Raw genomic sequence first — 26,580 nt, 5'->3', positions numbered from 1 at the left:
TAAACATTCAAGGCACATGCACGAAGACATCCAAACTCAGAACAAGTATTCGTGGATAACACAATTGCTTGTCCTACGTGTGGTTCCCTCAACCACTCGGCTAACCATTCTGCAGGGCACCATCTTCTTAAGTTTTCCTCAACTATGTTGGGAACAGCTTCCAGTCTAAAGTAGCTGAGGTAATACATAAAGCGACCGCTCATCAGACCCAGTTACCTGTTCAACACTATAAATCTTAGTAAGACTTGTTGTCTGGCTTTCGGAGTACCTGTTATGACTACCAGTTTAACGTACCTTCCTTAACACGATGGAACTTATCACCCTTCGTTTCTACCCTTTGGAGTCATAAAGAGGCTGTCGTACTAAGGCTTCGCTGCCTGTTCGTCCGTCAGACACCAGACGATAGTTATAAAAAAAGAGGTTAAAACGGTCACAATCTGATGGGTGACCATTGTTTCTTTGGCCTCTTTCTACGGAACCGTCAAAGTCCGATTGGCACTTGACAGGTTTTTATTAAGACATACCTTTGTCCTCTTGTAGCTATTTTCGTACAAATCGAAATGGGTATAGGTCTATTTTTATTTGAAATTTATCTATTTTAAAATGGATTTTTGCGGTTTATTACTTCGATTTTGAATTTTGACCTTTCAATTAATTTGCAGGTGTCATGGTCACGGTTAGACTGCTCGTTAAGATCGTTTAAAATATAAATAAAAAATACATCAGTGCCCATAGTAGTATCAGATAAAAAAAAAGCTTTTCTCTTAAAACTATTTTCACTTTGTTCACTTTGCATTCTCACTGAAGTTTGTTAATTATAGACAGTAATTAAAGATGTTAACGCTTTTTTACAAAGCGGAGGATATCAATTGCTCAGAATCATCGCTTTCAGACACAATATGGAAGAAAAAAAAAGGCTTCGCTCGACTCAGTATTTTATCGAACGCGACTGCAGTCCAAAACCAATTATTAATCAGATCATTATAGTAATAATTTTAGCTGGTTCCTGGTCTATATGAGAGACCTTACCTTGCAGTTAAATTAATTAGCCACCAATTCGGAAGTCTAATCTATACTCCAGTTAAAATAACTAACTATTAACATTGCAATGGCCTTCCAAGAACGCCTGATATAGTCAAACTAATGCCTGTACTAGTGATGTATTTGTTAGAGCAAGATGGGGCTATACAGTGCACATATCAGCATCTCGCTTTAACAACTTAAAACCCAGCTTTGCAATGCCATGGTAAGTGCGCAGGCAAATTATCATTGATATCAAAACATATTATTCAATGGCCATTACCGATGTTTTGCGATCATATAACCATAAAGGCAAGCCTTTAATTATACCACATTATAACAACTACGTAAAAATGTTTTCACCGTACGTCGTATACCTGTCTACGTCAGAGCCGTTCCGGTTTTGTGACGTCACTGAATAGTTGAAGCCACAGCTTTTAATGTTAAAGAGTTTTTATACATGTTACCGGATTCCGTTTGTGAAATATTTGATGTTGGATCAGATTATAGGATGGCCGAAATGATGCCGGTTTTTGCCATTACGTGCGACCAAAAATCTTCATTTATTGGTAAGTTTAAATTGCTCATATTGGAAAATTTATTATTAAAAAAAATCGGTATAGCAGGCTATTTTTCCTTTCAGATTCTTAGTTTTCAGTTATAGAAAATTCTTCTAGATTTTTACTATATCATGCATCCACGCGCATGATTTTGTAAAACTATAGAACTATCAACTCGTCCGTTTCCGAACCGGATCCGAAGTCATAGTATTGTGTAAATGCTCCCTAAAGTTAATCATAAAACACTGGTTACACACTTGAATTGCAAATTATTCATTTTTTATTTTATTTTTTATCTTGAACCTGTAGACGTTATTTCGTGATAGATAATATTTTATGGCGTATTTATGATTTAAACTTGGTTAATATGGTTCTGTATATTTTGGTGGGTGTTAAGACTGAAGTTTATTGTGTTGTTAACTCTTTTTGTATGTTCTAGGAATCGTGTGACTTGTTATGACACCCGGTCACCGTAGATGCGTGCCTGCAGATGGTAAGTGTTGGGTAACTCACAGCCCGATCAGGATCAGGTCCTTGCCGAGCAGCAGGTTCATGTTCCACGAGCGCCTCAATGAGATGTCAGCAAAAGACTGTGGATTTTATTAGAGTTAATGACTACCGGGGGATTGTCCAAAAGGTTTTCCTCGGCCCTGGTGAAAAAAGGGCTAGGAGAGAAACATGGACGGGTTTATTTAATAGAAGCATGATACTTCCTCCCGCTCAACAAAAAGCAGGAGGAGTCAATTCATGCCACTCAATTAAAAAAAGTGCTCGTGTGATTGTCTCTTTGTTCGATTGATCTTCATTCTTATTTCATACTTCAAAATCAAGGGATTATTTGTTTACCTTCTTAAATCATTTTTATATTATACCGATGAGTTTTGCACGTATCTGTGTGACCCTGAAACAGGGTAATAACTATTGGTAGAAAAAAAACTGAGATTTCACAGAATTCGTTTATTATTTCACTTGTTTGTTTGTGGAGGATGTTTATATCCGCATCCTTATTAAATGCGTAGGCGCTGATAGTTGATTTATGATGCAAAAAGGATTTGTCCATCATTGATGACGATATTGTTTTGCTATGTTATTAGCCTATAAATAAGTAGGTTTGTGAATCATCATCATCATCATCATCTCAGCCTATCGCCGTCCACTGCTGAACGTAGGCCTCCCCCAAAGAGCGGTTTGTGAATATCACAGCCAAATAAGCAAGATGTACCATTATTAACTTCTGGCAAGGAACAGCAGTACCAGATCAAAGACTTTTTCAAACTCGATGGCCTAGCAACAGGAATGGATTTGTTAGAGCCTTGAGGCGTCAATCTATTTTTTATTTAAAATTACTAAACTGACATAGATTTCCATATTTTTGTAATCGTCGATATCAAATCATTAATAAACATTAATTAAATATGTTTTTCGAAATGTTTACGAGTCTTAATATATTTTTATGTATAAAATTATAAGCACAGTGTGAATCCTCGTTTTTACTAACATAATAATATCAGGCGCTAATTTCGTTTAACATTTAATCCAAAATCATTGCTAACGGTAATTTAGCAGGCGTTATTTAAATGTAACTTTTTAGCGGTCATATTTAAAAACTCCCTGGTTCGAATCATCAATTCTAAATTTTAATTGCACACTTGGTAAGTCATTTCAATATTCTTTTTGGCTACATCTAATATTTAGATACTACAATGTATTCTGAGAGGCACTATGTCGTTACCGTTATGCGTTGCAATAACAACTAATTTATTAAAACATCAGATACAAAGTATAAAGAACTACATAGTTCTGTTCGCCTACATTGAACTAAGCGATGTTTACAAATACTCGTCTAATGTTTAATCAACAGGGCTGGGAATGTATGCAGTGATCTATTTAGATGACCCTGGTGACCTGTTACAACACATATTTACATAACAATGCATTGAAAATAATCAATAAATACAAACATAATCGAGTCCATTGACTTTATAGTTTTAGCTCAGATAGGTAGGTAAGTTTTTTTTTTCTTGTAGAAAAGTACTTGGACTTTAACAAAATTAAAGAATTATTAAATGATGCAACGGTACACACACACGGACCCAAGCGGAGTCCTTAATCATGAGCTGATGCGGCTGTTTAAGGGCTCCGGTTGGGTCCGAAACTGGTCGGGCATGCCGATATATACGCGTGAGTAAACCGTTGCATCAAAAAATAAACACCTAACACCTACTATAAAATGAGAAGTGATGAAGACGCGGTTCTTAGACTTGGAATATGCAATTGTGAATTCTATAAATGTTTGGCATATCCTGAATGAAACTGAACGTCGGGTTCATTAGTTAATGTCACAATGTTTCGATAGTGTCAGCTTTCTGTGCAGTGACATAAGGTTAACTAATTATTTTGTATTTTTAAAACGACTCCTCGCCTATGGAATTTAATCAACATTTAAGTCATATGCACAAGATATTCAGACTCAGAACAAGCATTTGTGGATCACACAACAGTTTGTCCTACGCGGGTATCGAACTTACCAACTTAAAACTTAAGAGAGTATTCGCAAGCGATCAAGTCACTCAGGTCTGGGCAATACGAACGGACGTACCGAGCACTCGGCTTGGGTAGAAGTCCTCAACTTCTCACTAGCATTATTTCTGCTTAATTAGGTTTGAAACAAAAATCTAGTTTTACACGATGAAGCGAATTGAGGTGTCTAACAAACAAGAGTTATGTATTAAGCTGAATGTACTTCGCCTGGTGACACTTTTATCTACAGTCTACATTATATTATACTTACAATAAAATAATACAATTGCTCCAATCTGTAGTGAACCAAGTCCAAAACAAGCAGTCTGTGACCACGACTTCATCACGCAGATATCATTAAAATCGCATAATAATTATAAATATATATTACAAAACTCCACACAAATGATACGGGGTCAGATAAAAAATATAATTGGTTTGTTTGTTTATTGTAATAACTCAACAATCAATGGATAATAATGATAACTAATGGTTACAGGTAAAACAGGTAAATGTGACTAGAATTTTCGGTAATTTTCCTGATAGTAATACTCGTTTCTTTTTTTTAATTCGCACTGCCGGAACTGCACTGATGAATTCAAGTACCGCCAGTTGATTTTCAAAATATCTATCGACTTAGTCATTTTTAAAAATATATAGGACTAGCTGTTGCCCGCAACTTCGTCCGCGTGGTTAGAAGATATAAGTTATAATTTATACCTGCCTTTTATCTATCTATCTGCCTTCTGTTTGCAATGTAAGCGCAAAAAATGTGTTTTTACGACCTCACATTAGAAACCTCAAAAGTTGTAGCCTATGTGTTATTCTGATGTATAAGCTACATATATTGTGGTAAAGTTTCATTCAAATCCATTCAGTAGTTTTTACGTGAAAGAGTAACAAACATCCATACATCCATACATACAAACTTTCGCCTTTATAATAGTAGTAGGATGATATGATATGATTGTTATACAATGTTACTTAAAGAAGTGGTAGTATGCCACTTGGAAGTTGAAGACTTGAGGCCCTATGAGCATTGTATCACACTCCTAAGAAAAATTGCTTGTGTGATAATATCCGGACCGATTTCTGCGATGTCGAGACATAAAATTATTATATTATATATGTGGGAGCGTCAGGAACATTTTCCGAACAGTCTAGGTTGGCCTCCATCTTGGGCGTATGAGCGACGGGATGTTCGAAATAAAAGCGTCAATGTTATCTTGTAGATTGTATAATGTGAACTTATAACATTATGGAGTAGAATACAATAGGACGGTTGAGATGGAATATTATTTGAAGCCAATAGGTTAGTACGTGCTCGCTATTTTTATGACAACTGTCTTGACAAGCAAAACGAACGTCGTCGCACCTAGCGCCACCTACTACTCTATTCGGGGTAACCCGCTCCCTTTTATAATTTACCACTTACTCATTATAATAATAATTATGGACTATCTTAATACACATTTCCACAATCAATTAAAATCGTCTAAATAAACAAAGTATTCTCAATTAATCCGCGCGCCGTCATATATATTACATAATATTTGACTGCATGGATAGTTGAGCAGTTCAGGACACCATGCCAAACTCAATGTACGTGACGTGATGCGGACTTAAGCATATAATACGACATAGGGCATTATTGTCATCCAAGAATGTTTGTGCTTTTGATTTGAATGTTTGTGGAACCCCGGCACCACAAAGTGTTACAGGATACCAGCCAGTTGCGAAAGACAAGCAACTAGTTATAGTTAACAAGGCTGGGCGCAAACAATTCGACGATTAGAAGACCTAAATTTTTACCCACCTTTTAACTTCGTAATATCTATACATATTGTACTAAATCTATAGCTAAGCATCTGCTTCAGCTTGTAATAAGTTTTCTCTCTAACTCTCCAAAAAGTAATACGGTTAGAAACAATAACATAGAGTTTAATTTATAGAATACCACAATACGTTGAATGATACTAAATCAAGGTTTCGATGTCATTGTAATCCTATTCCTCTCACGACTGCTATCAGAAAACTTTCTCTGAACATTATATTAATAATGCATAAGGTCTATTGAGGATCGACTCACGTCCCTGTACTATGAGCACCTAAAGCAGGACAGTTGCTAGTGTGGGAGCAAGAGGTTGCTCTACAACTTGTAGCATGCTGTCTCGCTACCGCTGAGGCAACCATCCTCTTTTCAGACTTCATAGTAGGAATGCAGTCCTCCTTGGCACACTCACCGAACGATTTGCATTATTTTATTACGTTTTACACCATGATCAGCATGTTTGTGCATAATACTTTTTTATATTTTAATTCCGCAGTTAGGAATTTAATCCTGGTGTCAGGAGGATTTCACAAATATTCTAGTCACATAAACCAAGATGCCCAGAGTCAGGAACATGTATTCATGGATCACACAAATGCTTGTCAACACGGGATTGAACCCGTTAACTTTGATTTCACTACTTTTACCAAAATGATCTAGACTCACGCTGCGAAGTCTGTTTCAAATCGGAGGATAATAAGAAAAGACAGCAGATTTTCCAAGGAGTGAGAAAATAAACGACGTTCATATTTGTTATAAATTATTAGACAATTTTAACACCACGTTAACCAGTCTTAAACTTTGTATTCTAAGCACTAGTCAACTGATAAACTTACTAACCTACTTCAAAATACACTCATAAAGCCAGACACAAAAAAAAGTTAAGTTAATCGCACAAATATTTGTCCTGAATGTGAATCGAACCCGCGACCAGTAGACCCACATTCCAGTCACAATAATAGAATGTCTTGCCCATGAAAATCTGGGTACTGCGAAATTAAATCGGTTTTGTTATAACATAATGAAGTAGTCTTTCCTATATGTATATCACAATGGGATGCCATACTATCTTATTGTGCCAAGCAGTCTTGCTAGCTAGTACCTTAATTAAATTATATTCACACTATTGTCCTTGGCAGTGACCATGGCACTAATGCTTTCCTCAAAGGGTCAAAATTGTCTCGACTTTAAAAGAGACTGCGACCCCTGAGTTTGTTTCGATATTTCTTCTCAGAGTAGTTAGATAAAAAAAGAGATTTAAAAGTGGTGATTTATCCTACTTGCAGAATAAATAATTTAATTCCATGAAATCCAAAATGGCGATTCCGAATCAAATTTTCTCAAAATAAAACTCACGATATATCTGTTTGTATTATGAGAAAGTTTTATTCAATCAGATATTATACCTAAGTACAATGGCATTTGTTTTATTTTCACAGTACACAGCTGCATGAGTCTTCTTTTCTGAAGATATCATCTTTCTCTCGTACGTCAATAGGAAACTTTAAATATCTCGTAAATCATCCTTGTGCATTGAGTCTAGGATGTAAGTCAAGTCTAGACTAGAATCTAGTCGTCAGTTAAGTACCTGACGGATGGCCTTATTATTGTTGCGTGACGGATAAAGATATTTTTATCGCTGGACACGAGAGCTCATTAAACAATTTCCTTAGCCTACGTAGTGTTACAAGACAATGTTTGAGTTTTTCACGAGTTCAGAAAAATAATTCTAGCCTAGCAATCATAAATGAAAATAAAATATTTTTATACGTTTCAATGCTGGTTGTAAGTGAATATTAATAAAAATAAAATTCAAAAACAAAATAATAGTTCTTTTTTCAATTTTGTTATGACGAACAGCAGGCGTAATGATGACGGCCTAGTTAACATAATTTTAAAATCTAAAAGAAGTCTAGTCTAGCTCATAATTCGGAGAAATGTACCAGTACGAATAATTATGAGATAAAAAAAATATATAAACATTGGCAGCCATAAATTTTATCCACCACTGTAGTCTGCAGAAAAAAAAGTCAAGGACGTCGATGTTGGCAAAAAGATGCTTCAGGGTGCCAACTTAAGAAAACATTTGATTACAATTCAAAACGTAGAACGTGAGTCGTAATCGCCGTCGATAAGGTCGAAGTTTGAATAGCGGAATGTTTATCAGCAGCAAATCGATTGGTCATAACAATTATACATGACAACAAACGCCACTACTTTAGTAGCTCGCGAGACGCGATCGAATTAACACGGGCTTTGTGTGATTTAATTATAAAATAAAATGAATGTAATATCGTTAGCGGTGTGGACATTAGAAAAGAACTGTTTTATAGTTTATAGCGCGTTAATTGTGTGTTTCATTGCTTTTACTTTGTATCATAAAAATAAGTTGGAAGTGCATTACAGTGAGAATGCAAAAAAGGAAAAATTGGCGCGAACGGGGACCGGCGGGAAAGGTTAGTGACTGCACAATCCATAGACACACGATTTTTGCATCCTACCGCCTTGGAAAAGGATGAATATCGATTTTTTTGTGTGGTTGGTATACGATTATGGACGCATTTGAAGTCGTTAATCGTCAGGCTACATTATGGCTTTCTTCTTGCTTAACTTTTATTGATTGTACGTCTCAACGTCGATAATTTATTGAGAGAATATTGTGAAGTAAAAATTTTAATATAACTTTGCTTATTACATTACATTATGAGCAGTAGAAATACCATTCTACAGTGGTAAGGTTAAATTGTTCTAATCGAATAAATATAAAACATAACATTAAGGTGTGTTTAAAATAAATCGAAAACGCATTCAACAGAATTAATAACTGAAGCTCACTTCATTTTTTTTCTTTAATATTTGAATGTTAAGAAAATAGTTTTTTTAAAAAAAACCAAAGTATAGACTGAAAGACAGTTCATCATCAGGTAGTCCTAAATTCGTGATAAATGTCTGCTTCAAAAGTCGTGGAACGAATTATCAAATTTTAAAGAACTTGAGTTTAAGTGAACTCTAAGGCGCGATGACTCTTCAGAATGAACCGCAAAAAGTTAACCAAGTTCTGTCAAATGCTAGAAAAAAATGTCATAGAAACGGGTTTTTGTAAGTATAATCATTACTTTAGAGAATATTATGAAAACTTTCCTAGATTATTTAACCGAAAAATTAAATGGAGTCAAGCGCGAGTTGGACTTTCGAAATTGAGAGTTCCGCACATATAGTCTAAAGACAGAAAGAAGAGTCTTAGTGAAGGTTGGGGGAGGGGCTCAATTTAAATTAAAATCTATACTAATATATAAAGCTGAAGAGTTTGTTTGTTTGTTTGAACGCGCTAATCTCAGGAACTACTGGTTCAAATTGAAAAATTATTTTTGTATTGAATAGACCATTCATCGAGGAAGGTTTTAGGCTATAAACCATCACGCTGCAACTAATAGGAGCGCTGATATAATGGAAAATGTGGACAAGTATAAATTATGTGGCTAGGTATCTATATATATATAATATATAATATAATCTATATAAATCATAACTAATATCTTCTAACCACGCGGACGAAGTTGCGTGCAACAGCTAGTACCACATATACCAGAAATTACTTTTTTTACAATGGTTACCTGATTTTTATGACAAAGTCTCTACAGGTTAGCTGTTAAAAGGAGACTTGTTGTTTTCCTTTCTAGCCTTCCGCAAGTAAATAGTAATATTCGAATACAATTACAATTTATACGTAACATACTGTATTGCTTATAATACATATTTATAATGTAACGCATGAGTAATACCTACATCTCAGGTAACGCAGTCTTATCAAAATACGCTAAACTGTAAACATGTAGTAAGCGAAATTCAAACATTATTCTACAAAAGGTAAAGCCGATCTGATTATATTTTGTCAGCCATTACAAGATCTTTACTGAAAAGTCGTTTATTCGACTTCAAGAAGGAAGTCTTCCAGTTTATGAAATGATGCAACGGTTTACTCACGCGTATTTATCGGGAGTGCATAACTAGTTTTGGACCCAACCGGAGTCCTTAATCATGAGCTGACGCGGCGGGGTCCCACACCAGTTCGACTCTCGACCCCGAAACCAGTCTCACGATAGTTTCTTCCAGTTTAATGGTCAAACGTTATCACTAAAGATCTGCTGTCTTTCCGTCTATCACCACCCCGTATTTCATGTACCATGTTTGTCAGACGGCTGAAATTTTCACAGATGATATTATCATTATACCAAAAACTATGTTTATAAAAACTAGAATAACAAGAGTTGTTCTCTTGATGGTTTTATTCGCATGTATCACAATTCTCTGTAGTGTCTTTGACTAGCTGTGAGGCAGTAACAATACTAATAAGAATTTATAATCTAGAATGCTGGATAAATAAATTAAAGAAATAACAGCAAACTTAATAATGAACTAGGAAAAACTTCGCATAAATCGTATGCTAGACCGCATTAGAACCTGCATCCGTGCTGAGTCATGGCGTCATTGAACTCATTATTACGGATTCTACATTTTATAAATATCCACTTTAATATTTAAAACAATAATTAGTTTAAAGGATTTCCTTATTCCAAAGGCAAGGTCTATTTATTGTTTGTAAATAATCACTCTGAATTAAGTGCGCGTTGTTTATTTCTTAGTTGCTTGTAATCTTTATTAAGGACCAAAATTGATAAATATTGGAATGATGATAGTTAACAACTAATATGGATGATGAAAATATGTAAGTATTGATCCCGTAATATATCAAATGATACGACATTAAGCAGGTCCCTTGCACATCTGTTATGGAAACCCTATTACTTAGTTAGGTTTCTCTGCCTAACAGTGCACTTGACATCGGTCTGTATGTAGGTAATGAACCGTGATAGCTATTTTCACATATGACTTTGTTGCCATCAGAACTACAAAAATAAATAATTTCCGTCCTATTTAAAAATATGCAAGTTAAACTTGCACTTAAACAGATCTTTGAGTATGTTTTGTGTATATAAACTCAGAAATTAATAAAATAAACAGTGAATAGAGGTCCTAGAAATAAATGGACAATTAATATATTCTATTTCAAATGTATAGTTATCATGGACACGTGTGTAACGAGGATAGCGTGTTATCATTAGTGGGTTAAGGCCTGTGATCTCTGACCGTATTGAGGACGATTCGGTACACATGAACCTTAGCAATTACCCTTTTTACCCGACTGATTTGGCAGTAGGGATATGTTTTTGGGAAATATTCAAATAGTACACGTCTTTTCAATACTATTACTTACAGAAGCAAGTTCTTTGCCGTACACACACATCACAATTTGCGATTTTTTTGTATATTGTTTATAACTGCGCCTCGCGGTGTTACTTGAAGATAAACATTTATTACTAGCTTGTACTGTCCCACAGCCTGGCAAAAGCCTACCCACTTGTGTTCCATCACTTGTCTATCTCATGAGCCGCTAAGGTAAGAACGAACACAGGCCTGCCCGCGCCGTCTCGGTCGGTTCTCATCGGTGTGTGTTAGAGACCATTCAGTGGAATTTTTTGATCTGCCTGTGAAAACATACATCATACTTTATTAACATTGTTCTAGCCGATTTTTTTTCTTGTTCAACCTAAACCTATTCAACTGCAATGTTTACTTAAAATGTTGAGTAATTAGTGGTTAAAAGAAGCCAAACATAAGAGACACGATTTTCTTCAAATAAAATTTAATACATAAATTTTCATGGTTAGGTTATTGTTATACTAATTCAAGAGGTTCGAGGGTCATTTGAAATCTATAAATATTATCTGCAATAAATTAACTGTTTTTTAACATGTAGAGAAAACAGTTAACCTTTGCTTAAATAACAAGGTTAATAATAAATGCATATGTATAGATACACGGTATTTCGTAAGACTGATTAAAACTTAAATGTTACTAGTCGGTCGATCCCAATAAAAACGTGCGAGTACAATGCCCCAATTCTGCAACTTTACAATGGCCGATGAAAGAATGGCAATTGGATTAAATTTGAAATTATTTCTATTCTCTTAAGCATTTCACCAATACAATAATTGGAAGTTAATTGTATTGACCTTGAGGGCACGATCCCGTACTGAATTTACAATTATGGTGTTGAAAAATGCTTAAGAGAATACGAAAATTGTCATTTTAAGCTAAATTCCATTCATTCAGCGGCCGTTGTAAATAGCAGAATTGGGGCCCAGGTGTATCATTAAAAATACTTCACGTAGTACTTAATAATAGAAATAAAGCTAAAAATAGTAAAAAAAAACTAGTTAAACGTGTTAACAACATATTTAAAATTATATAATTATTTATTATAACTTATTACCTACATTAATATACAACTCGGCTGCATAAAATCAGCTGTTTTAACTTCTTGGTCCGTAACTATGTAAACAATTTTCTAGATCTATTTAGCAATGCCGATGACAAGGAAAATGCCAGGAGTATTTGCAATGATTGCATATTAACTACAAGGATTTTCATACGTAATGTATTAGACAATAATCAATAAACTGTTTTGTTTAAGATATGGAGATACTTCCTCCTACTTTTTATTATTTTTGATTAATTTCGTTGCGGGCTCCAAGGCAGTCAATTGTTTCCCCTGGGATACAAAGATGTGTTTGGATGGTTTTCGTTGGTGTCTTTGTAGATCCTGGCTTGAAGGAGCTGGAGTGACGGGCTTGTGTGGCCAGGGCGGCAAAATTGGTATAGTTATTCAAAAGTTAGGGTAAAGTAAATAAACTGACAACGACAATTAATTTTTGTGGAAGTTATAACAGCAAATGTAAATAAATATCGAGGTTGCTACGGCCATAAATCGGATGGGTGCCCAATTTCTTTCTTCAGCCTATTTGTACAGAACTTTCAATGCCGCGATTCCTTGACCAGTTTTACTTAAGCACTCGTAATTAGGCCACTCTTACATAATACTTCAAAAAACAAAAACCTAAAACGCGAAAATCTGAATAATGGTACAATAGAAATAGCGAGCAATACGCGTAGGTACGTATTGTATTCAAAATATCTAGTACGAGCCTAATTAAATTGGTCCATTCGTTTATTTAGTCTGAATGAGTAAATATTGACCTCATAACATTAATTGAGTACTTGGTATTAAATTGGTTACAATATTCAGGTTAAGTAGTATTTGGAGTACGTATTGAAAGAGTGGGCTGAAGTAGGTCCCTACCACTGTCACTAAGAGTCGAGATTGTTGTTACTGTGGAAGGGAGACACCGCTCTACAACTTATAGTGCGCTATCTCACTTTTACATCTGCAACGATTTTGATTTGAACGACTCCCGCATTAAGGAACTTAATCCTTGTGTCGCGGGGGGTTTGACAAACATACAACAGACGTAGAACAAACACGTCGTGGATCAAACAAACACTTGCGCTACGCGGGGATCGAACCCGCGACACGTCGCGCACGGCGTGTTTGGCGTCCTCAATCAAGCGGCTATCTGTGTGGTGTACTCTAAACTCTACATAATAGGGGACAGTAAATATTTATGTGACTACAAAAAAAAATTCTACTCCTGATAGCTGTTCTATGCCTTTGCTGGTTTTTAAATTACCTCTTGCGGTTTCATAAAATTATCGTATTATGACTATGGACTAATCCAGCCTTACAATAAGAAATTTGAAAAAAAAATCGTTCAACAGAATGTAAAAGTAATAAATAATCATTAATAAGTCATCCATCTTCACCTTTTTTATAATAGTAACTAGCATTCAAATAAAGTATTCTGTATATTATAGAAAGGAAATATTACGCATATACTGAAATATACAAAAAAACGAAGGTTAAAAGTAAAAACGCAGTTCGATTTCGTTATCTCTATTATCGTTATGAGTAATGTCTTCCTCTATTACAAACATTAAAATATTCATTATCATTAGTTACAATTATCATTACGTAGTCAAATATTTCTACGATAAGTTTAATATACTAACTGGGTAAATAAAACTTCATTTTCGTGAGGGTCTTACATAAAACGTATAAAATAATAATTAGACCTCCTACTGTTCAATGAATTATTAGAAATATCTTTGAATGAAGAAGAGAAGTTCCTATATCTATTTTTTTTCACCGTGTTCTAAAAGAATTTAAACACAAAATAGTATCATAAAACGCAACTAGATAAATTTAGGATATCAGAAACTTGAATTTTGTTTTAAAATAAATAATGGCACTTATTTGAGTGTATTGACAATGTGACGCCATGGTTACCATTGACAGAGTGAGCGACCTTATGACTCAAAGGTCGAGAGCCCGTTTTTGCCTTGCCGTCTCATAAACTATACAAATATATTTATAGTTTGTTCTCAAGCGAGGCTAACTTTTTGCATAAATGAGAATTATGAGGATTTAGTCCTTGGTTTTTAAACGACATAAAACACGTTAGTTTAAAAGATAGTATGGCAACAATACTACCTTAAGTCGTGGTGGTAGGCCCAAAGGTATTTTTAGGCGTATTCCATGTCCAAAACGGGTAAAAATGGAACCTTACTAAGGCCCCACTGTCTATTGTCCGTTCATCCGTCACCAGACTGCAAACCGTGAAAGCAAGAGACAATTATCACAGTTAATGTATTTTCATTGAACCTATAACATCAAATAGGTACCTTGGTACCTACGGTTATACATTTTTTGGTATGTGACAAATAAATTTGTCAGTATCCACTGTCAAATTGTAATATGCAACCGATTCGTTTAACTTAAATTCAGTGTCGTTAGTCCGACTCGCACTTTACCGGTTTTTTCAATTCGACGCCAACAATTCTTAAGCATTTAGCTCTCTCAGCCTAGAATAATAATTGTTAAATTGCCTAAGGATTAGATTCCGTGATTATTGCGATAGTATTTTATGGAATTTATTGTTTAACGGAAACTTACTCTACAATCTAATCGTTCGTGACCAGATGTGTTATTAAATCGATCGTTATTTATTTATTGATAATCATGTGACCGCGGCCGCTGGTACCAGTAGGTACCCATTGTGATGTTCAATGGTATTTACTTATTTCTAAACTAACATTGTTGATGGTATTCTTTGTTTTGTTGCTCAAAGAATTAAGGTCTCACACTTTGCACAAGATGATTATTGACTTTGTAAGACTGTAGAGTTAATTAAACGAAATGGATCATTATGTAAAATACAAAATGTCTGTAAAAAAATAAGATCATTGACAGCCTGGACCGCCAGGTCGAAGCCCGTAGCTTCTAATTGAACTTTTAGTAAATGGATTTGCAATGTGCACAATAATTAAAAAGGTAGAGCAATTCTCACTTGCTGAAAAATATGGTGATGGAAAACATCGCGATGCAACACACCCTTTAAAATCCCCAGTGTGCCGATGTACACTGAGGATTTTCAAATCAATTCAGTCATCAATCAATCAATCAATCAAATCAATTTGGCTCCGGAATAAGTTTTTATACTACCGAGGCTCTGAGTATGAGGTCGGTCTATGTGTCCCTCAGTCTGTCCGTTCGTTTGTCACCAAGCATCTAATGAACCGTGATAACTAGACAGTTTTTTTTCAGTCAGGTATGAGTCTGCCCGTGACCATGATACCTGCAAAGGTCTCGAAACGTCGGGAACTAAAATCAAAAATTAAACCGCGATAAAATCCGTAAAAGTAGTTTCATTTCAATGTCTAACATTCGCGTAAACCTAAGAAACCACTAGACAGTTTACGTTTTTACAGATAACGTATTTCTGTTATCACTACAACAACAAATGCTTAAAATATAGATCGAGGTAACGCAACGTTTTTTTAAAGCACCCATTAATAAAATTTGAAAGAATTAATCTTAATGGGAAGTCACTTCCGAAGTAAATGTTGTTAGTGTCAATGACTGATAACTTATCTTTAGTACATGTTATCAGGGACAAGTACAATTTAAGTGTGGGTCAATAGACCTCCTAAATGTGTGGACTTTATTTTGAGTTATATAATAAGAACACTTTTATATGTTCTTCTATTAATAATTACCTTCTATGTTTTTAATAGCTGTAGTCCATCACGTTATCCTTAACTGCGTGTGATACGGTTTAATGAAGTTTTTAAGGGGTCTTCTAAAAACGGGGCTACTAATACTCGAAATACTGTTCTAATGGATCTGTTGAAATAGAAGAAAAACAAATCTTTCAAAAACGCATAAATATTTTTACCGTACTCGTTGCTTAACCTAAATTTATTTAATTACTAGATATGGTCCGCGACTCTGTCCGCGTGGAATTCAGTGCACAAAAATCGCAGTGTAACTACTACTAATATTTCACATCATTAAAAAAATATTTTGATAAAAACTTACACCTCTAATTACACCCCCTTACAACTCTTTTTTTTCAGTAAATATATATACCTAGTACAAGTAAATAAAACATCATCTGTGAAAGCTATGTTTCTGGCTAAAAAGGACGTGCAATTATGGCAATAATAATACCACGTACTTGTATGGTATAACGATTGTTGTTATCGGCACATGATACATTTCAATTTAAATTACAGTAAAATGATACACCGTCATTATATATAAACAAGTATGGAGCGGAAACATTACATAAGTATATTATAATAGGCTTTGAATGTGTACTTATATTGTATTTGAAATTCAACACAAATTTATAGCCGAACTAGTTCTCAATCCTGAATATAAGGTGTCACTAGCTACCTGCAGTACCAAATACCAAGTTTCAACGAAATGGGTCTAGCCGTTTCGGCAAAAACATGACACACACAGCTACACAAACGCACACGCACACATGCAAACACACTTTCGCATTTGTTATTAGTATGATGTATTATTAAAATAACTGCTTGTACCTATTGAAACTTATTTATAAAAGAACATAAAGGCAAAAATAACTTTATATACATCTAACTGTTACAGTTGTGATTATTATTATATCTCTTATTTAAATATAACATTGTTTTCCTGATAGCGTGAGATAAACAAGTTTTGAACCTTGCACCGAACTCAATGTGAGGTTATAACAAAAAACTTATTGATAAACACAAAAACAGTTTTCTTTTTGGACCATTTTCAGTTTTACTTAAATATATCACAAAATATATTCTTCAAAATGTACGATAAAAAGGCGTAGTAGATACTTGAAACCTTTTACAAAAAAATGTACAGCTCCAAAATTAGGCAATTCATAATGAGGAACCTTAAGGGCCCTATACACATAAAACTAAAATCATCTTATACTTCCAGCTCGAGACTTCCCTGACGATGGCGACGATGATCCTGACCTCCTGGTACCAGCGATCCCGGAAGACACTCCTCATATAGTCTACAGACCCCTCAAGAGGACTGATGATGAGATCCTGGAGAGGTCCCGGGAGTACTACGAGCTGATGGCCGAGAGGAGGACGGTGAGGTCCTTCAGCCAGGAGCCAATACCTCAAGAAGTATTGGATAATTTGATAAGGACTGCAGGTCAGTGAAATATTAGATTATCTTCTTCTCTTCTAATATATAAAATTCCCGTGTCACGATGTTAGTTACCGTACTTCTCCGAAACGGCTTAACTGATTTTTACCAAATTTTATATGCGTATTCAGTGATAAGGGTTGCTCACACTAAAAATTGTTTGTATGTTTTTTTTATAAACAACGTTTGCTGGGTCAGCTAGTTCTTCTATAAAAATGCTTTTACAGTTAGAGAAGATCTTCTTCTTCTTCTTCTAGCGGTGCCTCTCTAATTAATGAAGGTAAGCGGTCAGCTTTTTGTAGTCCTCCTTATTCGTAGCTCGACGGAAAGGGTCTTCCGGAAGATCGGCTACCAGCTGCTTAATGTCTCTCTACCCTTCGTAGAATGAAATATTTAGTTCCTAGTTCAAACTAAAATCCATGTTGCTTTGTTGATCATTCGTGGATGTACAGGATGCCGCGATATCTATTGTTGGTAAACAAGTTAATTAAAAAATAAAAGAACACAAACATAATGTTTCTTGAATATAATGTTCTTTACAATCAGAATGTACGATCGGACTGCTTGTTTTTTCAATCAAAAATATATCATAATATACTTGTTTGCACGGATAACCAAGTGGTTGAGGTCACCACGCAAACCCACTGTGCGCGACGGGTTGCGCGTTCAATCCCGGCTCAGAAGAAGCGTTTGCGTGGTCCATAAATGCTTGTCCTGAGTCCTCTCAGGACAAAGGACTCCTGTCTCGTAAATGTCACTTGAATGTTGGTGAAACCTGAACACAAGGAAAATATTCGTCAGTGCGGGAATCGCTTAGTAAAAAAATGCGTCTCTATTACCAACTTTGATTCTATCAATTCCACTTCTAGGTTCGTTATAAAATTACTGGCAAATCAACTCGTATAGTTGTACTTATACCAGTATAACTCGTTAAAACGACTAGTTTTCCAAGTCTTAGGTCGTCCCGTCGTATTTATTCTAGTTAGAAAGTTGAAAAACATTTGATACAAGGGCTACCGGCTTGGGCAACTTTGATTTTCTTAGCAGGAGTACGGAATCTTTGAAGTCGATGCTAAAAATAATAGAAGAAGTTACATGAAATTGCTATGAAACAGACAGTAGCAGAATTTTGCCAAAGTACTTTTTTTGGTTAGAGTTTTTTATTAAAGAAATTATGAGAGATATTAGGTAATGATTATAACTATAGAAACACGTTGATTTTATGAATGTTATCATTAGGAAACTGCGTAAGTATGATGTCAAAAATAAATAAACCGAAAGGCTTCCAAATCTGTTATATCATTTTGTTATACAGTTTTTATCACTAACATAATCTTAAGATAAGATAAATACTATATTTTGACTGCAATGATCACAGACCTAGTATACAATTTTTAGTTTAGCGACTACAATATAATACAACAGAATGACAATAATTATACTCATGAATAAACTTTTGACGACCTCCGTGGTCGAGTGGCGTACGCACCGGTTTCAAGGTGTCGCTTACTCTGAGGTCCCGGGTTCGATCCCCGGTCGGGTCAATGTAAAAAATCACATTTCTACATTGTCTCGGGTCTGGGTGTTTGTGGTACCTTCGTTGTATCTGAATTCCATAACACAAGTGCTTTGGCAACTTACTTTGGGTTCAGAACAATGTATGTGATGTTGTCCGCATTTATCATTTTATAATAAAAACTCTTTTCTCCTATTTATACACTGTGCAAGCGAATTGACAATGTCTTCGTAGAGTATTAAACTTCAAACATGTAATTTTAATATTTTGGTTTAAAGTGAATACAAAATACAATTTTTGTGATGTTATTACGTTCACGTAGTCATGATTTTACATTTACATAATCTAATTTTTCTATACCGCCTGATCTTAATACTAATTGTTCTAACGATTTTCTACACAATCTATCAACAAGTAAAATTAGTCAATCAGAAGAAAATAAAACAAGTATACAATACATATAACATGGATATGAGAAGTATTGTAGACAATGAGAATATTACAGAAAGGCCTATTAATATGACGGAGGAAATCCAGACAATTAAAGAAATAAAGACGCAAATAAAACAAATCAATCTTGGACAGACGATTCACAACATGTTTCTGGGACCAATCGACCATAAAACACAAATAATAGTGATACAAGTACATTCTAACCTGTTTTATTTCCAAAAGCTACTGGAATCTCTGAAGCAAGCCAGAGGAATATCAAAGTCGTTGCTTGTCTTTTCACATGACTACTATGATAACGGCATCAACAATGCCGTTAGAAGCGTCCATTTTGCCAAATACATGCAGATATTTTATCCCTATTCAATTCAGCTGTACCCAAATGTGTATCCCGGGTATGATTCCAAACTGTGCTCTGATGGTTATATTTGTTCAAATTCTGAAGCTCGGGACGCAGCGCGGGCTCAGGAGAAGCACCATTGGTGGTGGCAAGCAAACCAGATCTTCGACAACATGCCAGTCACAAATGACTACTACTTCGATGTCTTGTTTCTAGACGAAAATAATTACGTGACTGAAGATTTCCTTCACGCGTATAAACTGCTTCAAGGTGTAAGACACAAATATTGTCCTCATTGTGAATTAATCAGTTTAGGTGCACACAAGCCTCGGTTAATTGAGTATCAGAAAAGGCGAGCTACATTAGTAGTCGAAATTTGGACTGATAAAATGCTCAAAATTGGCATTTCGTTTAATAGAGATATTTGGAATGCCATAAAATCATGGAGGCACGATTTTTGTTACTACAATGACTTTAACTGGGATAGTTCTCTGAGAAACATTGGCAGCAGAAAATGGAATGGAAATATATACGTGCTGGGTATCCTTGGTTCAAGAGTGCTGGAAATAGAGAAATGTAATGGTGAATACGTAGGTTGCAGAATAAACAAACTTTTTGATGTTCACATGTTTGTTAAATCTATTTCTAAGAACCTGTTCCCGAGAGGGATAGTTATGACGATGAACAAAAAGAGGGAGTTTAATAATACTGAGTCGGGAGGCTGGGAGGACACGAGGGACCAGGAGCTCTGTATGTACTTTTCAGCACAGAGTGCATGGTATTAAGAATCATTTTGTGAGGTTCGAGTAAATAAATTGCTGGTTTTAAAAGAATTAATTTATTTTAACCTGTTTCCGTTTTGTAAGCTGTAACAAAGAAGACCTGTTTTCTATTACACTTTTAGACGTTAACATGGCAAAAAGAAGTTCTCTTAACATGGTAGTGGGTCATGATAATCATCATATCCGTGTATAGGTACGAATTTCCAAACAAAATTAATTATAAAGTCATTCTTGGGTATGATACCACTGATCCTGATACCTCATCTAAAATGATAAGTATATAACTTACTATTTTACGAAGAAATAAAATTTAACGTCGTGAATTACAACGTTGATTTTCAGTACACTCTCTCACAAAAGTGGAAAAATAATTGAGTGGTTATTTAAAAATTACTGACATTGCCGTCCATGCTTTTTCCCAACTACGAGTATGTTAGGGTCGGCTTCCAGTCTAACCAGATTTAGCATCCTAATTAATTTATTTGAAAATCTAACTTTTTACTCGATACTCCGTAGCTAATCCTTTTTATCATTTTCTATTCGTGATAGTGATGACATTGTCAGATTATGCCGTAATGTCGAATTTATATTTGCCGTAATGATATTATTATTTTATAGATTTCTCTCAATTTTACAAAGTTGTTAAAATTAACCCTGTCATGTTCGACCTACAACCATGAATTTCAATCCGGAGCATTTTGTTCGTGTCTATCTTATAATATTTATCTTAGCAGTGTCCTCAATATTTTATGCAGTTTATCAACAAGTGCTGTTCGTTAAAAAACAAAGAAGAGATCTGCTGCACTACTTTCACGATGATAATTCTGACAACATTACCTATTCAGATTACTTGGAAATAAGATTCAGAGAGAAACGCTTAAATATGCAAAACATCATAAAAATGAAAACAATTATAAAGAAGATTAATACCGGACAAAGGGTATTTAATGCTGCTCTTGGCCCTCTGGTCCACGAGACTCCCGTCGTTGTGGTACAAGTACATTCTAATGTTATGTACTTCCGCCAACTCCTGAACTCTCTCAAGATGGCTAATGGGATCAAACAAGCTTTCATCATCTTCTCTCATGATTACTTTAGCAAAGAAATAAATAAACTGATCCGAGGCATCACTTTTGTCCGATACATGCAAATATTCTATCCATATTCGATACAATTGCACCCAAATGTCTTTCCTGGACAGGACTCAACACTATGTACTGAAGGCTACGTGTGCACGAAGTCAAATCTGAGGGACCCAGAAGCAGCGCAGTCTAAGCACCACTGGTGGTGGCAAGCCAATCAGGTTTTTGACAACATAGAGATAATGAAAGGGTTTAACACTTCTATATTATTTCTTGAGGAAGGCGACTATGTGACTGAAGATTTCTTCTTTACCTTCAAATTGCTGAAACAGGCTCGCTATCAACATTGCCCATTTTGTGAGCTGATAAGCTTAGCCGCACATGATCCTGAATTATCAAGATACGCTAAAAGAACCCTGATAACCGTAGAAATCTGGACAAATCGGATTCGTAGAACTGGGCTCGCTTTCAACAGAAAGATCTGGAATGCTCTAAAGAAATATAGTCGGGACTTTTGCTACCACAACGACTACAACTGGGATAATTCTTTTAGACATGTAGGCATTAGAAACTGGGAAGGAAATATATACATGACCGCTGTGTCAGGTCCCAGAGTTTTCAATCTCGAGAAGTGTGATGATAAGGATTCGGGATGTCGGGTGGAGTACCAGGTAGCGGAGATTCAGAAGTACTTTAAACTGATTTCGAAAAATCTGTTTCCTTGGGGCATCGTGATGGTTGTGAAGAGAGAGGAAGAGTTTAACGGAACAGCTCTAGGCTTGTGGGAAGATGTGAGGGATCGTGAATTGTGTATGCATTTCGTGGAAAATAATATTTGGTTTTGATATTTTTTGTGATTTGATTTTTTTGTATTTGTTTTTATATAGAAATTTCTTTACTGCACGTGTTTTTTTTTTCATTTAAAAAAAGCGTCAGACACTAATCTGTTACCAAGGCTGGTCATAAAATCTACAACTAGAACTTGACAGATTAATGGTTAAGATTTTCCTGCAACCTACTGCGACTTTGACCTGATTCAAAATAATTGCAGTCTCGAATCTCATTGACCTAAAACTATCCGAGCTATAATTTAAAGAAGTGCGTGTCTTACTGTCTCAATGACTCATCTTAATCTTGCAACGCATACGTACCTTCTCACGTAAAAGCATTATTTAATTTATTCAATGTAACTATTCAATTCAAGGTATCTTTGTTTCATGTAAATTTTAATAAAAAGTCATTTCAGGAATGGGGATTCGCTGTAAATAAAATCGATGCGCAAAAACAAGATATTTATAAAATATTTGCCAACACAAAATAAAAAAACCAAACAATGTTTTTAAAACCAAACACTTTGTTTTGTGAAATGCATGCAGAGCTCATGATCTCTTGGGTCAGTCCAGAAGCCAGTCGCTGTCGAATTGAAATCATCGTCGGACATCACTCTGATTTTAATACTATATGGGTACAAATGTCTCGAAATCAATTTGACGAACTTTTTCACCTCCTCCACTTTGTACTTCAATTGACATCCAACGTGCTTATCATCACATTTCTCCAACCGAAATACCCTTGGACCATCCATAGTCGTTAAATATATGTTGCCCTCAAATTTCACAGAGCCTAAATATTTCAAAGATCTATCCCAATTTGAATCATTAAAATAGCAAAATATGTCCTTAGCAGCTTTTATGGAATTCCAAATATTTCTGTCAAAAGCAATTGCCGTGCTGGGCATATTATTTGTCCAAACTTCTACTGACACAATACTCTTTTTTCTAGTGTACTGGGCTACATCAGGGTCGTGTGCCGCCAAACTGATCAATTCACAAAAAGGGCAATGGATATTTCTGGCATACTGAAGCAGTTTATACACGACCAAAACATCTTCAGTCACATAATTATCTTCCTCCAAAAATAAAATGGGATCGCTAAAGTTTTGCAGGACATGTAGATGGTCAAATATCTGGTTGGCTTGCCACCACCAGTGGTGCTTAGACTGAGCTGCTTCGGGATCTCTGTGGTGTCCTAGATTACAAGGAAAACCATGTACACAAGATTTAGGCTCCGATCCCGGGAATACGTTAGGATGTAACTGCATGGAGTAAGGATAGAATATTTGTATGTACTTAGCAAAGTTGATAGTCTTAATGAGCTTGTTGATTTTGTAACTGTAGTGGTCGTGAGAGAAGATTAGAAAGGCCGAATTGATAAAGACTGCTTTCTTCAAAGCTTCTAAGAGTGTTCGTAAATAATACACGTTCGAATGACATTGTATGACAATAACATAGGTCCTATTGTTGACGGGTCCCAAGTATCTGTTATTCACTGATTGCTTCGTGTTAATCCATTTAATCCTTGACTTGATTTTATATATATTTCTCATGTAATTTCTCTGATTCCAGAACAACTTTTCCGCTTTTTCATTTTCAAAATCGTATTCATCGTCGTGGTAATTGTGAACGTAGTCTCGTTTCAACTTTTTGACGTACTTCACTTGTTCATAGACAGCATATATTACTGAAGCCACAGTAAAAAGGAATAACAAGCAATATATCCGCCACGAATTGAATAGGTACCTCATGGTTACTGCCTGCCATCAAATTGATTTTATCCTATACCAACATTTCACATACAATTTTTGTCGTATAAAAATGTCGTCGAATTAAAGGCATACTTCACGATCCCTCTTGACTAAGAAACTGGACCAAATAATGAATTAATCATCGCTTTTTATTTTGGTTAACGTTTCTCAAAACATGAGATATATCATAGCAATACAATAGGCTGTCAATGAGTGAATAATCATAGACAATTAAAATTATGTCATAAATGTAATCACCTTGGTTCTAGGATCTGACCTCACGTGCCGTTAACCTTCAGGCATCAGTAGAATAATAATAATAAGTTCTTCGTCCTTTGAATTATTATTTAAAAAATATCCTGTACATCTTATTTTCGTACGTATTGAAAACTTTACTAACCAGAAAAATCATATTGCTACAGGAACATCACCGTCAGGAGCCCACACTGAGCCCTGGACATTCGTCGTCGTCCAAGACCAAGAGACAAAAACAGCAATAAGAGAAATTGTAGAAGAGGAAGAAGAATTAAACTACAATAAGAGGATGTCCAGACAGTGGGTGACGGACCTGAAGCCGTTTGGTACGAAGCCGTTGAAGCCGTACCTGTCTGACGCTCCAGCGTTGGTGCTGGTCTTCAGGCAGACACATTCTTGGAGAGACGACGGGAAGAAGAGGATGCATTACTACAGCGAGATCAGTACGGCGATCGCTGCTGGGTTTCTTCTGGCTGCTATTCAAGTAAGTTGTTTCTAGTGTTATCTATGCAAATTGGTTTATCTTTATTAGAATTTTGTGAAATGTTCACCTACCAGGGTATTGATCATTTTCATTTTTTGGAAAAAGTTATGTTAAGGTACTGTTCAATTTGATTGATGCTGAGTTTCTAAGAATTATTATGTTAGGTTTTAAAAACGATTCGTAAAACCATTCAATGTCTGTATGATTAACGATTAGATAAAAATGAGTATTATTTTAAGTCTATTAAACAATTAACTGTACTGTAGTCCCGAAGTTACAAGAAAATTTCTTCAGCAAATGTAGCTGTGTTTCAACTGCCTCATAAAATAGTTGGATGTTTTCCTACGGTTTGTTAATTGTAAACAAGAAATAAAACGCAGATCAAAGCATTTATATTTAGCTGCTTGTGTACCTTTTGTTCGTCACTGACAAACCTGGGGGCTTACTGCTACGGAAGTTTTGTAACATTATTGACGGTGTAGAAAAGAGATGCCGCTCTATCCCATTTATAGCGCTGTCACGCTTCCACAACCATCATAATATTCCTTTAAGGCATGGCGGCAGACCCTCTGGATTAGAAATAACTAATAAGCACAATAACCGCCCCATTCCAAAATAAATACGGAAGGTACAAGACAGATTCAAACCATCCAAGATTGTTACGATACTAGTTTTCTAAAACTTTCATAACTTGCAAGACAAACGTTTTATTTATTGTCTAATTGACCACTGTCTCCATAATTCCAGTACTGTGGCCTGGTCTCCCTAACATCGACACCGTTGAACTGCAACGCCCGTCTTCGGGACCTCCTCTCCAGGCCGATCAATGAGAGACTGGAACTGCTCCTGCCAGTTGGGAGACCTCATGAGGAAGCCACGGTCCCAGACCTCCAGAGAAAGAGTTTGGAAGAGATCATGGTGAAAATCTGAAAGACTGAAACTTTATATGTTTTAAATGTGATTTGATTTGAAGACTATCAATAACTGAGCCGACTTCGATTTCTTGAAGCTTTGTGTAGCCATTGTTATTAATTTTCTTAGTTTATCGCTTTTTTCAATTTGTAGATACAACTTGCATCTACAAATGTAATATGGGCGCAGGCATACGTATGTTTCAGAAGTGATCTTTTCGATTCTTTGTGAGTTCAAAACATTCAAGATCAATTAGTATAATTTAGCATTTGCATGCATTTATCTTGCAATGAACTTTAATTAGGCATGCGTATAAGATTTTACTATATACCTAGTTAAGGAATGTACACCGTGCCTTGCGTGTGCCTTTTTTGTATTGAAATTATATATTTCAAAGCGTTCTTGTTTTTATTTTCTCCTCGTTGTAACCGGCATTTTTAACTTTACTTGACTAAAGATGTATGAAATACATCAGTGAAAAGTACCCAAAACTTTATTCCATGATGATTTTTAACCCATTTTCAAGACTCTTGGAGCTACGAAAATCGATACTTAAACATGCGCATGTGAATTCATTGAAACCAGTAATGTACAGCTTTATAGAAACTCATGCGTAACGAGCTGATGCTGTTAATAGTACAGTTAATGACATGGATCACTTGGTGAAAAGCGCGGACGTTGCTCTAGGTACAGGTTTCCTGGAAGATAGTGGAAACAAAAACACAGTTCAATAGTACATGTAGATATATTACAGTTGACAAAAAGTAATTAGTACACATTTTT

General features: G+C 35.4%; 1 protein-coding gene across 2 annotated transcripts; it reads left to right on the top strand.

The window, feature by feature from the left end:
- The first annotated feature begins 8,148 nt into the window (after positions 1-8,148).
- Positions 8,149-26,198, top strand: LOC113493372 (iodotyrosine deiodinase 1). Of its 2 annotated transcripts, XM_026871323.1 has the most exons (4): positions 8,149-8,387; positions 17,174-17,398; positions 24,569-24,885; positions 25,633-26,198. In XM_026871323.1, exons 1-4 carry the CDS (start codon positions 8,213-8,215, stop codon positions 25,813-25,815), a joined length of 900 nt encoding a protein of 299 aa, XP_026727124.1. In that variant the 5' UTR covers positions 8,149-8,212; the 3' UTR covers positions 25,816-26,198. The 2 variants fall into 2 exon arrangements, 1 of the variants encoding a protein (XP_026727124.1); XR_003400556.1 differs by lacking the exons at positions 8,149-8,387; positions 17,174-17,398; positions 25,633-26,198 and adding exons at positions 21,478-22,233; positions 23,345-24,137 and having other exon boundaries at positions 24,569-24,634.
- The last annotated feature ends 382 nt before the right edge of the window (positions 26,199-26,580 follow it).

The sequence above is a fragment of the Trichoplusia ni genome, chromosome 4 (genome assembly GCF_003590095.1).
Source record: "Trichoplusia ni isolate ovarian cell line Hi5 chromosome 4, tn1, whole genome shotgun sequence".
In the NCBI taxonomy this organism is placed as follows: domain Eukaryota; kingdom Metazoa; phylum Arthropoda; class Insecta; order Lepidoptera; family Noctuidae; genus Trichoplusia; species Trichoplusia ni.
This window is presented reverse-complemented; position numbering and strand designations above follow the sequence as displayed.

Excerpts from the sequence above, each read along its gene's own strand:
- LOC113493372 (XM_026871323.1), top strand. The coding sequence starts at position 8,213 with ATGAATGTAATATCGTTAGCGGTGTGGACATTAGAAAAGAACTGTTTT. Across the intron at positions 8,388-17,173 it reads AACGGGGACCGGCGGGAAAG|CTCGAGACTTCCCTGACGAT; the intron begins GTTAGTGACTGC and ends TTATACTTCCAG. Across the intron at positions 17,399-24,568 it reads TAATTTGATAAGGACTGCAG|GAACATCACCGTCAGGAGCC; the intron begins GTCAGTGAAATA and ends ATATTGCTACAG.